Source organism: Ovis canadensis, chromosome 21 (genome assembly GCF_042477335.2).
Source record: "Ovis canadensis isolate MfBH-ARS-UI-01 breed Bighorn chromosome 21, ARS-UI_OviCan_v2, whole genome shotgun sequence".
In the NCBI taxonomy this organism is placed as follows: Eukaryota; Metazoa; Chordata; class Mammalia; order Artiodactyla; family Bovidae; genus Ovis; species Ovis canadensis.
Genome location: NC_091265.1, coordinates 17,834,422 through 17,850,389, shown reverse-complemented (window position 1 = coordinate 17,850,389; position 15,968 = coordinate 17,834,422). Strand labels below are relative to the sequence as shown.

The 15,968-nt window shown below is 45.6% G+C and overlaps 1 protein-coding gene across 1 annotated transcript in view; it reads left to right on the top strand.

Moving 5' to 3' along the window:
* FAT3 (FAT atypical cadherin 3) overlaps window positions 1-15,968 on the top strand; it is an 813,871-nt gene that overhangs the window by 743,207 nt on the left and 54,696 nt on the right. Inside the window, exons 15-19 of the mRNA XM_069566576.1 lie at window positions 1,899-2,113; window positions 3,306-3,443; window positions 4,684-4,827; window positions 10,602-10,799; window positions 14,276-15,074. Coding sequence (XP_069422677.1) covers window positions 1,899-2,113; window positions 3,306-3,443; window positions 4,684-4,827; window positions 10,602-10,799; window positions 14,276-15,074 — 1,494 coding nt within the window. The remainder of the gene's footprint in view (window positions 1-1,898; window positions 2,114-3,305; window positions 3,444-4,683; window positions 4,828-10,601; window positions 10,800-14,275; window positions 15,075-15,968) is intronic.

The window sequence follows — 15,968 nt, the reverse complement described above, 5'->3', positions numbered from 1 at the left end:
AGGAGATATAGTCCTCGCCCTTAGAATGGGAGGGTGAAAACTAATGAAAGGATTGCAATAGCTGCTTCCTCCAGCAGTAACCCTGTTTATTAAGGTCATTACTTCAAATTAAAATGTATGGGAGTTTTCTTCATTTAAATATGTGTTAGCCTTAGCTAGTCTGGTTATGGCCATTGTATATGAATACCATGAGGAAGTGGTTAAGTACTGTTTAAATATGGCTCTGGATAACGAGACTGGGATGTAAAATAAAGCACTAGAGGTGGTAATTGCTAAGAAAACTTAATTATGGCAAGAAAGAGGCCCTCGTTATGAGTATGACTTCTGCTTCTCACCTTAAGTAGAGGCAGCCTTAGCTGCTAGAGACGCTGCCTGTCTGGAAAGAGGACGAACAAAATGCATTCACCTTGATCTCGGTGAATGTTTTCCAGGCGGAAGTGTTAGTTGTCCAGCCGTGTCCAGCTCTGTGACCTCATGGACTGTAGCCCACCAAGCTCCTCTGTCCATGGGATTCTCCAGGTGAGAATACTGGAGAGGGTAGCTGTTCCCTTCTCCAGGGGAGCTTCCCTACCCAGGGGTTGAACCTGGGTCTCCCGCATTGCAGGCGGGTTCTTTACCATCTGAGTCACCAGGGAAATGCCCTTGAGAACTTTCCTGCAAAGGGCAGAGTGATCAACTACCAACTGCTGAACTCAGGACTAGGTTGCCCACCAGAGAGGACTAGGATGGGTGGGAAAGAGAACTCAGGGAGCCCGTTGTGGGGGTCCCACCCAGCTAGCTGCTTTCACCTTTTGTATCTGCTTAAATAACTCTATACCATGAGTGCTGGGCTTCCCTGATAGCTCCCTTGTGGCTCAGCTGGTAAAGAATCCACCTGCAGTGTGGGAGACCTGGGTTGGGAAGATCCCCTGGAGAAGGGAAAGGCTACACACTCCAGTATTCTGGCCTGGAGAACTCCATGGACTATATGGACCATGGGATCACAAAGAGTCAGACACAACTGAGTGCCTTTCACTTTCACTTTCATGAGTGTTAGCTCTTCTCTGTAGTTGTGGACACTAAACTCACACTTCTTTTGGTTACAGATTCCCAAGTGTTTCCTTCTCCAGCATGTTACAATATCCTCAACTTTCTTTGTCCTCTTTGTGACCTAAAAGTTTTAGATAAGCACTTTGTAAGTAGGTAAGCACCTTAGTGGGTAATTCAATTTAAGACTTAGGTGAAGTTCACAAGTATTTACTAACTGGTCCTTCCCAGGTGGTGCTACTGGTAAAAAACCTGCCTGTGAATGTCGGAGATAGAGAGACACAGGTTCAGTCCCTGGGTGGGAAAGATCCCCTGGAGGAGGAAATGGCAACCCACTCCAGTATTCTTTCCTGGGGAATCCCATGGACAGAGGAGCCTGGTGGGTTATAGTCCATAGTGTCGTACAGAGTCGGACACGACAGAAGTGACTTAGCAGGCACACATGCACACTGACTGATGAGGGCTGAGGTTATAGAATCACACTGACGCTTCTTGGCTCAGTCTCAGTCTGCCTGGGTCTTCTGGAGGAATCCTGGGGGGACACTTCCGGGGGCTGTTTGCTCCCACCCCTCTTCCCATAAGGGTGAATAATGCCAGAGATTTCCAGCTGCTTGAGGGGTTCTGACACTGTTGCAGAAATAAACAAAGACTCTATTTCTTCAGTGTTGTGTCTGGTGGGTAGCTGTGTTTTAACTGACAGCGTTAATCAGACTCTCGGGTGCTTTCAGCAGGCATTAGGTAAACAAATTCCTGAGTATCTCAGAGTCTTGGCTGGAGACGATGTCACAGATATTACCATGATTGTGGAGCTGCTGACCAGAGTGTTTCTTTTTTTCCTAATTAAATCTAAAACTCCCCATTTTTCTTCGAAGGGGGTATTTCTGTGTCCGAGGCCCTGGACTATGAATCGTGCAGAAAGTTTTACCTGGTGGTGGAAGCGAGAGACGGCGGGACGCCCGCCCTGAGCGCTGTGACCACTGTCGGCATCAACCTCACGGACGTGAATGACAACCCACCCGAGTTCAGCCAGGACGTGTACAGTGCTGTCATAAGTGAAGATGCCTTGGTTGGGGACTCAGTCATTTTGGTAGGTGCCAGCAGGAGGTCTAGGTATTTCAGAGGAATGATCTTCAAGAGGGTGAAAAAGTGAGCAAAGTCCATCTTGGATTCTCTTCACACTTTCTCCTTTCAGGCTCCCTTTGGTCCCAAGAACTCTATTCAGACACCAGTCTTTCAGCTGCTCCTCCCCCATTTTGTCTGTTAGAGAGGGTCTGATAAGTTCATTTACAGCAAGGGGTAGGCGATCTTTAACCACTTTCCTCCCAAGAGTGGATGTTTTTCAAGGAAACAAAACAGACCATGAAATTAGCTCCTAATAGCTGCTATTACTTTGTAACTTAGATGACAGGTCTAAGGATAGAACAAAATTATTTCCACCTCCCCCAAACACACACACACACACACACGCACGCACGCACGCACACACACACACACACACACACACACACGGTAAGGCAGCTACAAATAGGATCAAGCTTAAGATCGATTGGCCACTCTTAGAGGAGCTCTTTCTGGAGGGAACTTTTTCTAATAGCAGTAAGAACATGTGTTAGGAGAACACAGGTTCTCTTAGATATGGAAGTTACATCGAGAAACAGGGAGCCCCGTCCTCAGCACCTTCACCACCCCTAGGCTGGAGGGGTGCCTTCCTGGCCCCTGCAGCACCACGTTGGGGATGTTCCTTCTTTTCACCTCCCGGGTAGACCCCGCAGGCCCTCTCTCCTGGGGCCTGGAACTATATGAGACTATTTCTGTACATACAAATGCCAGATCAGCAACGCAGAGCAGGAGATGGTGGGTCTGCATGTTAGCCGTGTGGAAAAGGAAGTTCTCTTGGACTTCCTTAACATGGAAGTTCATAAGTTTACAAAACATCCAACTCAGTGGCAGAGATCATTGTTTTGCAGAATTGGGAAAGAATTACCAAAGTTTGTGGTCTGTCTTAACTGGCTCAAGGCCTGAGGGAAATCAGGCCTAACAAGCATCAGGCTGCATTCAGATGAAAATGAAGAGAAATAAAATAACAGTTCCAGTAATGATGCTTTCCTTCTTAGGCTAACCCAAAATCTCTCCCCCTGAGGCCTGATTGCTGGCACTGGTGAGCAATGCATCTAGGAAACCTGCCAGAGCAGTGCCCATTTATATAGACCTGGACCCTAAAAATAAACCTTTTCTCAGTCTCCCCTGTCATATCTTTGTTTTGTTTGTGTCCTGTGAAGCTAATAGCAGAAGATGCAGACAGCCAGCCCAATGGACAGATTCGTTTTTCCATTGTGAATGGAGATCGGGATAATGAATTTGCTGTGGATCCTGTCTTGGGACTTGTGAAGGTTAAGAAGAAATTGGACCGGGAACGGGTAAGCTAGTTCAGGCCTGCTCCCTTCACATCCACAACCCCCACCCCCTTCGCTGAAATCACGCATGGATTCTGTGAGTATCAGTAGGGAGGTTCTCCATTCTAAATGGGCTTCCCAGGTGGCTCAGTGGTAAAGAATCTACCTGTCAATGGAGGAGCTGCAGAGACAAGATTTTGATACCTGGGTTGGGACAATCCCCTGGAGAAGGAAACGGCAGCCCACTCCAGTATTCTTGCCTGGGAAATCCCATGGACAGAGGAGCCTGGCGGGCTACACAGGACACGGGACTGCTACAGTCCATGGGGTGGCAAAAAGTTGGACAAAGCTGAGCAACTGAGCATGTGAGCATTCTCCATTCTAAATAATGGGAGTAAATAGAAATGGGCTGAAATGCAGCAGGGAATATTTGCATTAAAACCTTTGAAAGAATTGCTGCCAGTAGACACTGATGGTTTCTTATTTAGGGAGGTTTTAAAGAAAAAGCAAAAGTGTATATTTCTGAATGGTTTGAATTTCTGTCCTTCCAAAGCAAGAAGGCAGAAAAGTACATTCAGCATTGGGATCCTGTGGTCCTGATTTCATGAGCAGCGTTGGCCCTAAGTGAAAAGACACAAAAGGACTACCTGAAGGTATCTAGGTCAGAAAGAATGATCCAGATTCCTCTGTCAAGGTGAAACCAAGTTTCTAAATGTTGGTGTTTTGTTTTTTGTTTTTTTTTTGACCAAAAATGTGTCTTCAAAGTGAAGTTAAAATAAGGAAAAAGATGCCATAGACATGATGCTTATAAATAGAAAGATCTCACTGTGTGATAGATCCCCATAAGGTACTCCCAAAGTATCAAAACTGATACATGAGACAGATCAGTGTTGACAACCGTTGTGATTTAAACAAAGGCCAAGAGCCGTGCTTCTAGACAGGGGCGATGTACCTCCAGGGGACATCTGGCAATATTTGGAGACATTTTTGTTTCTGACAAATGGTCAGAGGCAATATTGACTTCTAGTGGATAAACAGCAGGGGTTCTGCTAAACATTCTACAATACACAGATCATCCCCTGGTAACAAAGAATGATCTGGCTCCAAACGCCGGCTGGTGCCCAGGTTGAAAAACCTGGTCCAAAGACTCAAAGCGAAGACAGCTCATCTTTAGCAGAGCAGAGCAAGCCCACAGCACCTCTGTGTGGGCCGAGAAGGAAGCAGGCACCGTGGTCTTTACTGTGGACCCTTTGTGCTTTGGTAGGTGTCTGGATACTCCCTGCTCATCCAGGCAGTCGACAGCGGCATGCCTCCGATGTCCTCAACTGCCACTGTCAACATCGATATTTCTGATGTGAATGACAACAGCCCAGTCTTTACACCTGCTAATGCTACTGCTGTGATTCAGGTAAGCAAATCTGGCCTGCCAGGCACCTGTGCTGTCGCACTCAGCCTCCATCCTCTGCTGTGGTTTCTTTGTCATGGCTTACTCTTATTTCTGCCTAATATCAACTCATCGCATCATTTGTTCTTGTTTGGTCCCTAAGTTGTGTCCGACTCTTTGTGACCCCATGCAGTGCAGTGTGCCAGGCTTTCCTGTCCTTCACCATCTCCCAGAGTTTGCTCAAGCTCATATCCATTGAGTCGGTGATGCAATCCAACCATCTCATCCTCTGTTGTCCTGTTCTCCCCCTGCCTTCAATCTTTCCCAGCATCAGAGTCTTTCCCAGAGTCGACTCTTCACACCTGGTGGCCAAAGTATTGGAGTTTCAGCTTCAGCACCAGTCCTTCCAATGAATATGCAGGGTTGATATCCTTTAGTATTGACTGGTTTGACCTCCTTTCTGTCCAAGGAACTCTCAAGAGTTTCTTCAGAGCCACAGTTTGAAAGCATCAGTTCTCTAGCGCTCAACCTTCTTTATAGCCCAACTCTCAGATCCACACATGACTACTGGAAAAACCATAGCTTTATGCAAACCTTTATCAGCAGAGTGATTTTAGAGCCCAAGAAAATCAAGTCTCTCACTGTTTCAATTATTTACCCATCTATTTGCAATGAAGTGATAGGACCAGATGCCATGATCTTAGGTTTCTTAATGTTGAGGGTTTTTTTTTTAATTTATTTATTTTAATTGCAAGCTAATTACTTTACAATATTGTGGTGGTTTTTGCCATACATTGACATGAATCAGCCATGGGTGTACATATGCCCCTATCCTGAACCCCTCCTCCCACCTCCCTCCCCATCCCATCCCTCAGGGTCATCCCAGTGCACCAGCCCTGAGCCCCCTGTCTCATGCATAGAGCCTGGACTGGTGATCTGTTTCACATTTGATATTATACATGTTTCAATGCTACTCTCTCAAAGAATCCCACCCTCACCCTCTCCCACAGAGTCCAAAAGTCTGTCCTTTACATCTGTGTCTCTTTTGCTGTCTCGCATACAGGGTCATTGTTACCATCTTTCTAAATTCCATATATATGCGTTAATAGACTGTATTGGTAGTTTTCTTTCTGATTGACTTCACTCTGTATACTAGGCTCCAGTTTCTTCCACCTCATTAGAACTGATTCAAATGCATTCTTTTTAATAGCTGAGTAATATTCCATTGTGTACATGTACCACAGCTTTCTTATCCATTCATCTGCCAATGGATATCTAGGTTGCTTCCATGCCCTAGCTATTGTAAACAGTGCTGCGATGAACATTGGGATCCACATGTCTCTTTCAATTCTGGTTTCTTCAGTGTGTATGCCCAGAAGTGGGATTGCTGGGTTGTATGGGAGGTCTGTGTCCAGTTTTTATGAAATCTCCACACTGTTCTCCATAGTGGCTGTACTAGTTTGCATTCCCACCAATAGTGTAAGAGGGTTCTCTTTTCTCCACACCCTCTCCAGTATTTATTGTTTGTAGACTTTTTGATAGCAGCCATTCTGACCAGTGTGAGATGGTACCTCATTGTGGTTTTGACTTGCATTTCTCTGATAATGAGTGCTGTTGAGCATCTTTTCATGTGTTTGTTAGCCATCTGTATGTTTTCTTTGGAGAAATGTCTGTTTAGTTCTTTGGCCCATCTTTTGATTGAGTCGTTTATTTTTCTGGAATTGAGCTGCAGGAGCTGCTATTATTTTCTCCCATTATGAAGGTTGTCTTTTCACCTTGCTTATAGTTCCCTTCATTGTGCAGAAGCTTTTAAGTTTAATTAGGTCGCATTTGTTTATTTTTGCTTTTATTTCCATTACTCTGGGAGGTGGGGCATAGAGGATCTTTCTGTGATTTATGTCAGAGAGTGTTTTGCCTATATTTTCCTCTAGGAGTTTTATAGTTTCTGGACTTATATTTAGGTCTTTAAACCATTTTGAGTTTATCTTTCTGTATGGTGTTAGAAAGTGTTCTAGTTTCATTCTTTTACATGCAGCTGTCCAGTTTTCCCAGCACCATTTATTGAATAGGCTGTCTTTGCCCCATTGTATATTCTTGCCTCCTTTATCAAAAAATAAGGTACCTGTAGGTGCATGGTTTTATTTCTAGGCTTTCTATTTTGTTCCATTGGTCGATGATTCTGTCTTTGTGCCAGTACCATACTGTCTTAATGATTGTAGCTCTGTAGTATAGTCTGAAGTCAGGTAGGTTGATTCCTCCAGTTCCATTCTTCTTTCTCAAGATTGCTTTGGCTATTCAATGTTTTTTTTGTATTTCCATACAAATTGTGGAATTATTTGTTCTAGTTCTATGAAAAATACCGTTGGTAGCTTGATAGGGATTGTATTGAATCTATAGATTGCTTTGGGTAGTATACTCATTTTTACTATATTGATTTTTCCAATCCATGAACATGGTATATTTCTCTATTTGTGTCATCTTTGATTTCTTTCATCAGTGTTTTATAGTTCTCTATGTATAGGTCTTTTGTTTCTTTAGGTAGATTTATTCCTAAGTATTTTATTCTTTTCACTGCAATGGTGAATGGAATTGTTTCCTTAATTTCTCTGTTTTCTCATTTTTACTTTATAGGAATGCAAGAGATTTCTGTGTGTTAATTTTATATCCTGCAACTTTACTATATTCATTGATTAGCTCAATGAATTTTCTGGCAGTGTCTTTAGGGTTTTCTATGTAAAGGATCATGTCATCTGCAAACAGTGAGAGTTTTATTTCTTCTTTTCCAATCTGGATTCCTTTGATTTCTTCTCTCATTGCTGTGGCTAAAACTTCCAAAACTATGTTGAATAGTAGTGTTGAGAGTGGGCACCCTTATCTTGTTCCTGACTTTAGGGGAAATGCTTTCAATTTTTCCCCATTGAGGATAATGTTTGCTGTGGGTTTATCATATATGGCTTTTATTATGTTGAAGTATGTTCCTTCTATGGCTGGAATGTTGAGTTTTAAGCCAGCTTTTTCACTGTCCTCTTTCACCTTCATCAAAAGGCTCTTTAGTTCCTCTTCAATTTCTGCCATTAGGGTAGTGTCATCTGCATATCTGAGGTTGTTGGTATTTCTCCCAGCTGGAAAGAAAAAAACCTGATTCTTTCACTGCAACTAATTAATAAACATTGATAAGAAAAATTTCACCAGTGAGATTCTCTCAAGTGTCAAGTGCTTTCTGTTCATCTGTCCCCATTGGGGCCCAGCCCCTGGTTTAGAGTGAAGGAGGTTAGGATCTGGGAGGTTCAGTAGCTCACCCAAGGTCAGGCAGCTGTAAAGTGCTGGAGTCAGCATTTGAATTCAGTTCTGTCTTCAGAAGAGAGTATTCTCTGCCCACAATGATGGGCTGCCTTTAAGCACTTTGTGCTGTTCTAGCAGAGAAGGGCGATTGATAGGAGCCTTCTCGTTTGTCAAAGAGGGATTGGCCATCAGGCTAGAACTGCTCCTCATTAAAATCAGTCTTCCATAAGCAGTTTGTTTAGCACTTTAAGCCCACCTGCTCTCTAAAATTAGACTGCAGGAGACAGTGACTTCCTGCTGGTATTCTGCTCTCAGAGAGAACAACTTTTCATCCTACCTTTTTTTATTTTTATTCAAAAGATATCTCATGAACACAAGTCCTAAGCACTGAGCTACTTCCATTTCCTAGCATTTCTAGAAGCTGGAAGCCTGACTTCAGGAGGATCAGGAAACCCAGTCCAGGAATACTGTCAGCGTGGAGGATTTATAGGAGACAGGGATAGACAGATGTGTACTGGAATGGCTGCAGATATTCTAGGAAATCAGCCTCAGAATCACCCCCACGGGTTCCCAGGGCTTTGTGGGTAGAAGGGGAGATGAGAGTGAGTCAGGTCTCGAAAGACCCCCTTTGGAGCAACATTCAAGACTGAGTCTGGCCATCCATAGCACCCCCCTACCCACTCCCCTGCCTTGCCCCACTGGGCCCCCCAGGATCAGGCTGAGCATCTCTGCTCCCTTGTCAGCGCTTCCTCAGGAGAACCAGACCCCTTCCCTGGGGGGTGTTTGTTTTTCCTCTCCTCTCTGATGCCTTTTCCAGCAGCTGTGCGTGCCTGCCCCTCCGCGACTCTGCAGAGCTCGCCCAGGCTGACGCCCTCCCCTCACCCCAGCACCCTGTCCCCTCAATGTCCCCCCTCCACCCCTGTCCCCTCGGAGTCACTGTCTCCCCCTCCCCTGCTCCACGCTAGCCCCACGCAAAATGGGCTCTGCCAGAGCAACCTGTGCTTTTATGACACGATCGATCAGCCTGATGGCCTGTCCTCACCTGTGCTCCAGGAAGTCAGCCAGGGAGGAAGAGAGACTCAGCCCTTGAGCAGTGACGGTGGCTCCTGTCTGCAGCATGGGCCTCTATGCTGTATTTCACCCTCCTTCCTCACTTGCGACCCCTCGGGCACACATCCTCTCTCCCTCTCTCTTCTGCGGAGGAAATGGCTTTTCGAGAGAGAGCAAACAAATCCATAAATCTGTTTGGTGTGGTGCTGAAGCTGCTGTTGGTATGCACCGGTAAATCTGTGCATGGCTGGACGTTTCCACAACTGATCCCAGAGAGAGCTGGTGTCTGGTTCCCAGTGACCCAAAGGCCACTTGAGAGGAGAAGCAAATGAGAGGTCTCTGAGGTTCTCCTCGCCTCATTCTCTTGCAAAAAAAATAATGCCCCTCCCATTGTTCACCCCAGAATAATTTTCTTTTTCCAACACATGGTTCGTATAAGACAAATTCAGCACCTAAAACATGAGTACACCCTCCCTGTGGTGACTCCTATCATGCAGGGTGTCACTGTCTCCATCTCTGTGACCCAGATTCAGTTAATGCGAAGTCAATCTCATCAGAAGGCCTGAACTAATGAAGCTGACTCCAGGCCTGCGCTCTGGTAATGCTGAAGTCCAGACAGGGCGGAGCAAGAAAACTGGTGCCCAAGCCACTGAGGAATTTAATTTCGTGTTTTCAGAGGACAACCTTGGACCCAAGAAGGAGTGACTAAGAGTCTCTGTGTTTCCATCTGAGATAGAAGGCAGAGTTTCTGCAATATAACATTGGCATAAGGACATCTGGGCTTCCTAAACTTCTGATGAAGTTGTAGATGTCTTTTTTCTTCGTTCTCTGATTGAAGAATATCCCATCCCCTTTTTTTCTCTCGAGAAACAGAGGAACTGTTTTCTGATGGGTGGGATTTAAAGCCCTATCTCCCACCCAACACATGCCTTTGTATTTCTACCAGGAAGTTGCCATTATGTCTCCCTAAAAGTCCAGTATCATGACACTGTGTCACTATATTGGACCTCAGTGTAATCATGTTGTGACAAGTGTGAGGAAGGATTTTCCATCCCAAAAGGTTGATGTTTTCTTGGCCCCAGAGGATTTCTGATGCCATCATGAAGGCTGATGAGCACCATGGATTTCCAGAGCCATCTGGATGAACTCAGGGCAATTCCAGCCTTTCAAGGACAGATGGAGCCAGGCAGCATCCTTGGAACCTACAAAGCAGTTCAAGGCCAAGTCCTCGTGTTCTCACCTGCAGCTCATTGTCTGACAGGGCAGTCTGGGGAGGCAGCCAATGATGGGATGATGCTTACAGACACCAGCATTTTTCAGAAGACGAGATAATATCACAGGGAATCCCTTCCATTAAAAGCTCTGTTTTCTAGCCCAGCACTCTCAGCTGGTAATGATGGGTTTTTTTTTTTAATGTGCAAAGAGGTGTAATTTTATCTTCCCTTTTAATATACTCTCTTATGCAGGAAAATAAGCCAGTAGGCACCAGCGTTCTGCAGCTCATGGTGACAGACAAAGACTCCTTTCACAATGGGCCTCCCTTCTCCTTCTCTATTTTGTCGGGAAATGAAGAGGAGGCATTCGTGTTGGACTCGGACGGAATCCTGAGGTCAGCCGTGGTCTTCCAGCACATGGAGTCTCCAGAGTACGTGCTGTGTGTCCAGGTATGGCCTCATTTTCTACCTGTTGCAGGCCAGCTTTCTCTCCTACTACAGGCTCTGCCCCTTGGTTGTTTTTTTTTTTTTTTCCCTGTTGAGCAAGCCAACATAATTCATTAGCGTGTAGTAGTGTTCCCCTTTTAATCTCAAATTCAATTTCACACCAGTAAAAATGGCCTCTGTGTGTGAAATTGAACAGGAAGGAAAGGAAGCATCATTGTTGAAAAGGGACTTTACTGTAGGGTGTGCCGGACTGATGGTCTCTGGCTTAAATCTGTATTCTGAACATTCCTGGGGCTCCATATGAGCCCCAAAGACAACTCACTGGTCAAGATTTACTACTTGGGAGTGGTTGTCATTTAGTTGCTAAGTCATGCCCCACTCATTGCAACCCAGTGGACTGTATAGTCTGCCAGGCTCCTCTGTCTATGGGATTTTCCAGGCAAGCATACAGGAGTGGGTTGCCATTTCCTTCTCCATTACTTCTTGGTACTGAGAAGTATTTCCTGGATCACCCCAATTGGGAAATGACCAATCCTTGTCCTGGTGTGATGAAGCTATTAATTTTTCATATTAATATTAATAGTTCATGGCCTCTGCTTTTTAAGAGACCTCAGCTTGAGCTTCCCAGATGGCACTAGTGGTAAAGAACCCGCCTGCCAATGCAGGAGACATGAGAGACATGGGTTGATCCCTGGGTTGGGAAGATCCCCTGGAGGAGGGCATGGCAACCCACTCCAGTGTTCTTGCCTGGAGAATCCCATGGACAGAGGGGCCTGGAGGGCTACAGTCCATAGGATAACAGAGTTGGACACAACTGAAGAGACTTGGCACACCACACTTCTTGGTAAGTTTCCCCAGAGACGGGAAACAGGAACAGGGACTCGGGTGGCAGTGGCCTCCCAACATTTCAGCTTCCTCAAGGTCATGATGTCGAATGAAGGGAGACAAAGAGGCAGAAGTGGCAGTTACAGGAAGGGTGTGAACAGAAGCAGGAAACAAGAGAGCACCAAAAAGCCCCTGGTTGCAAATTTTGCCAGTCCCAAGACATGGGTCCCATCAGTGAGACTGAGTGACTGTTTTTTAAGCACAGTTGGCACAGAGAGCAACCTATTATTAATAGTGGCAATGATGAGAATAGTCTTTATATAGAGTTTAATTGTGTCCCTTATCTCTTTGGATAAGTTATGGCTTACCCTACCCCATGAAACCTTTCAAATTAATGACTTTTGGCTCGAAGCACATTGATAAACTCTTCAGTTGCCACCCACTCCTCCAACAATATTATGTGAATGCCTTTATATCACAGTTAGAGGTCCTCAAGGGCAAGGAGAGAGTTTTAGTACCTTCTCACAGAAGCTACTGGGGCTTCCCAGCTGGCACTAATGGTAAAGAACCTGCCTGCCAATGCAGGAGATGCAAGAGACTTGTGTTCCATCCCTGCATAGGGAAGATCCCCTGGAGGAGGAAATGACAATCCACTCCAATATTCTTACCTGGAAAATCCCATGGACAGAGGAGCCTAGAGAGCTATAGTCCATGGGGTCACAGAGTTGGACACGACTGAGTGACTTGAGTGCACACAGAAGCCAGTACAGTTCTTTGCCTACCTTCTCTGGCTGTTAGAGAGCATATTTCACATCTCAGACTTTGTAAACACCATGGAGAGCTTTCTGCTCCTGGTCCCTTATATTAAACTTACCACCAAGGCCCACATTCTGTCTCCAAAATGTCTCAGCGTGCATCAGGTATATACCCTTTGCAATCTCCCCCCTTTATTCTAAATTGTCCCATACTGAGACTATTGCAAAACCTCCCGGGTGTTCGTCCGGCTTCAGCTTTATTCTTTCTGATCTATCTCTGTACCCTTTCCAGGCTAATTATTCCACTTTGATTATCTCATTCCACTAAACCAGAGGTCAACAGACTATAACCCCTGAACCACATCCTGTCTTCAACCTGTTTTTATAAATAAAGTTTTATGGGAACTCAGACTCTCCAGTTCATTTACATATGTACTGGGCTGCCTTCCTGCTGGAAGTTGAGTAGTTGATACAGATCATATAACCCCAAAACTTAAAGTATTTCTTGTGTCGCCCTTTACAGAAAATGAGTGCTAACCCCTAAACTAAAAACGTCTGAGCTCCCTGTTGACAGAAACCTTGTGAATTCTGGCTTGTTCAGATGCTGAATTTTAGGGATTTTAGGCAGACATGACTGTCCAGTTCTTCTTAGCCCACAGGCCCATGGGTCTGTTACCTTACATCCAGTGGCTTCTTGCCTTTCTGGCCTCTGATCTTTGAGTGGGAAACCTCTGACCTATGGGATCTGAACTCATCACTGTCCTTCAGGGCTCTACACAGTTTGACTTCAAGTTCAGTCCTATTTGCTAAACTGATCTCCCCCTAAGTGAATTTTCCATTCTAGCATCTCTGGTTCATATAGTCCATTTTAAAAAGCATATGGTTATGGAAATAATAAAGATAACAACAATCACATTGACCCTCATGCACCAAGTATTTCTGTGGGTCAGGTCTGTGCTGAGTATGTTGCAATCACGTGAGTCATAATCCTCACAGTACAAGAATCCTGTGAGGTAGATAGGACTATTTCACTCAAATAATATATAAAACTTGAAGCTCGAAGAAGTTAAGTGACTTATTCCAGGCCAGACACATAGTAAGAGGCAGAGCAAAGATTTGAACTCGGGTCCATGTGATGACCAAGCTCCTGCTTTCACGCTGCCTTCCACATACAAGGGCATACCTCCTGAGGTGTCACCTGGCCGCCCCCATCCTGAGATGCCCACCCTGGGGCCCCAGCCACTGAGAATCTGCCCTTCTCAGAAGTCTTCCAGCACTGACCACCTTCACATTGTATGTGACAGGTCCTCAGTTACTATCTGTCAGGGTGGTGGTTCTGTCAGTCCTTACAGATAGAAGGAAGACAAAATGGCTTTTTTCAGGCTTTTCTCATTGTACCACCTTTTATTCTAAGCCTCGATATTGTGTCCTTCTCACTTGAAATAACGTTGTTTCTTAAATGTACGGAAAAGTGCTGTCTGGTCCCATGCAAAGCTAAGGAGCCAAAGACAACTAAGATCTCTCTTCTAAGTGGGAATGCCACTGTACAAGGCTCCCCTGTGGCTTCTGTCCAAAATTAAAACACAGCCAGCCTCTTGGGGGCACTGTGGATCTCACAGCACCCTGTGTCCTCCATCTCAGTTCACCCCCACTGGCTTTATTATGTTGACACATTTTATTCTCATCACAGAGTGCACTTATGGGCACCAAAAGTGATAAATCACTCCTCTTACTTATATGTACATGCTCCAATTTTGTAGAATAATGGCAAGGGATGGAGGGAGCAGCAATGTGGTTAAAGGAGCAGACACTTTCTATCTTTGTTTAGTTGCTTTTAAAAAAATTATCATGGGCTTTTACCTTACTTCCTCATCTTCCCTCCCTGCTGGGTGATTTTAGGCGAAAGACTCTGGCAAGCCTCAGCAAGTGTCTCACTCCTACGTCCGAGTGCGGGTCATTGAGGAGAGTATCCACAAGCCCACAGCCATCCCCCTGGAGATTTTCATTGTCACCATGGAGGACGACTTTCCTGGTGGGGTCATCGGGAAGATCCACGCCACAGATCAGGACGTGTATGACGTCCTCACATTTGCGCTGAAATCGGAGCAGAAGAGCTTGTTCAAGGTGAACAGTCACGATGGGAAGATCATCGCCCTGGGGGGCTTGGACAGTGGCAAGTATGTCCTGAACGTGTCGGTGAGCGACGGCCGCTTCCAGGTGCCCATTGACGTGGTCGTGCACGTGGAGCAGCTGGTGCAGGAGATGCTACAGAACACCGTCACCATCCGCTTTGAGAACGTGTCCCCCGAGGACTTTGTGGGGCTCCACATGCATGGGTTCCGGCGCACCCTGCGCAACGCGGTCCTGACCCAGAAGCAGGACAGCCTGCACATCATTAGCATCCAGCCCGTGGCAGGCACCAGTGAGCTGGACATGCTGTTCGCGGTGGAGACGCACAGCAGCGAGTTCTACAAGCCGGCCTACCTCATCCAGAAGCTGTCCAACGCCAGGAGACACCTGGAGAACGCCATGCGCATCTCGGCCATCCTGGAGAAGAACTGCTCTGGGCTGGACTGTCAGGAGCAGCATTGTGAGCAGGGCTTGTCGCTGGACTCGCATGCACTCATGACCTACAGCACAGCCCGCATCAGCTTCGTGTGCCCACGTTTCTACCGGAACGTGCGCTGCACCTGCGATGGTGAGTGCGGTTTGGAGTGTCCCCTCCACTGCCTAGGCTGTGTGAGGCGGCTTGGGTTACCATCCCCGCACTCATGTCTTAGTTCATTCACTCACTGGACCACCCACGATGTGCCTTCACACCATGAGAGATGCCAGGTCTGCGGGGTGATCAAGACAGGCTCAGCCCCCCTCCTGTAGAGCATGGAGCTTATGGGCAGCCAGACATACAAGCAGGCGGGCATTGTCCCTGCATTGAGCATCCTTAGGGGACCCAATCAAGGGGGAAGTTTTCCTGAAGGGACTGTTCCCTAGGTTGAGATGAAAGATAAGCAGGAATTAGTCTTTCTCTGTCTGACCTACTTCGCTTAGTATGATAGTTTCTAGGTCTGTCTGTGTTCTGCAGATGGCATTATTTCATTTTTATGTCTGAGTAATGTTCCGTTATACACACACACACACCCCCCCCACATCTTCTTTATCCATTCATCTGTTAATCATAGATTGCTTCTATGTCTTAGCTACTGTAAATAGTGCTGCTGTGAACACTGTATGTATTTTTTTTTCAAATTAGAGTTTCCACCTTTTCCAGATGTATGCCCAGAAGTGGAATTACTGGATCATATGGTGGCTGTTTTTAGTTTTAGATTTTTAGATTCCTCAGATTCTGTTTTCAGATTCTTTGCAGAATCTCCATACTGTTCTCCACTGTGGCTGTATCATATGTCATATGATATCATTTATATGTGGAATCTAAAAAAATGACAGAAGTGAACTTACAAAACAGAAATAGACTCACAGACATAGGAAACAAACTTATGGTTATGAAAGGGGAAAGGCAGGGGAGATAAATCAGGAGTTTGGGATGAACAGATACGCACTGCTGCATATAAAACAGATAAACAACAAAAGATCT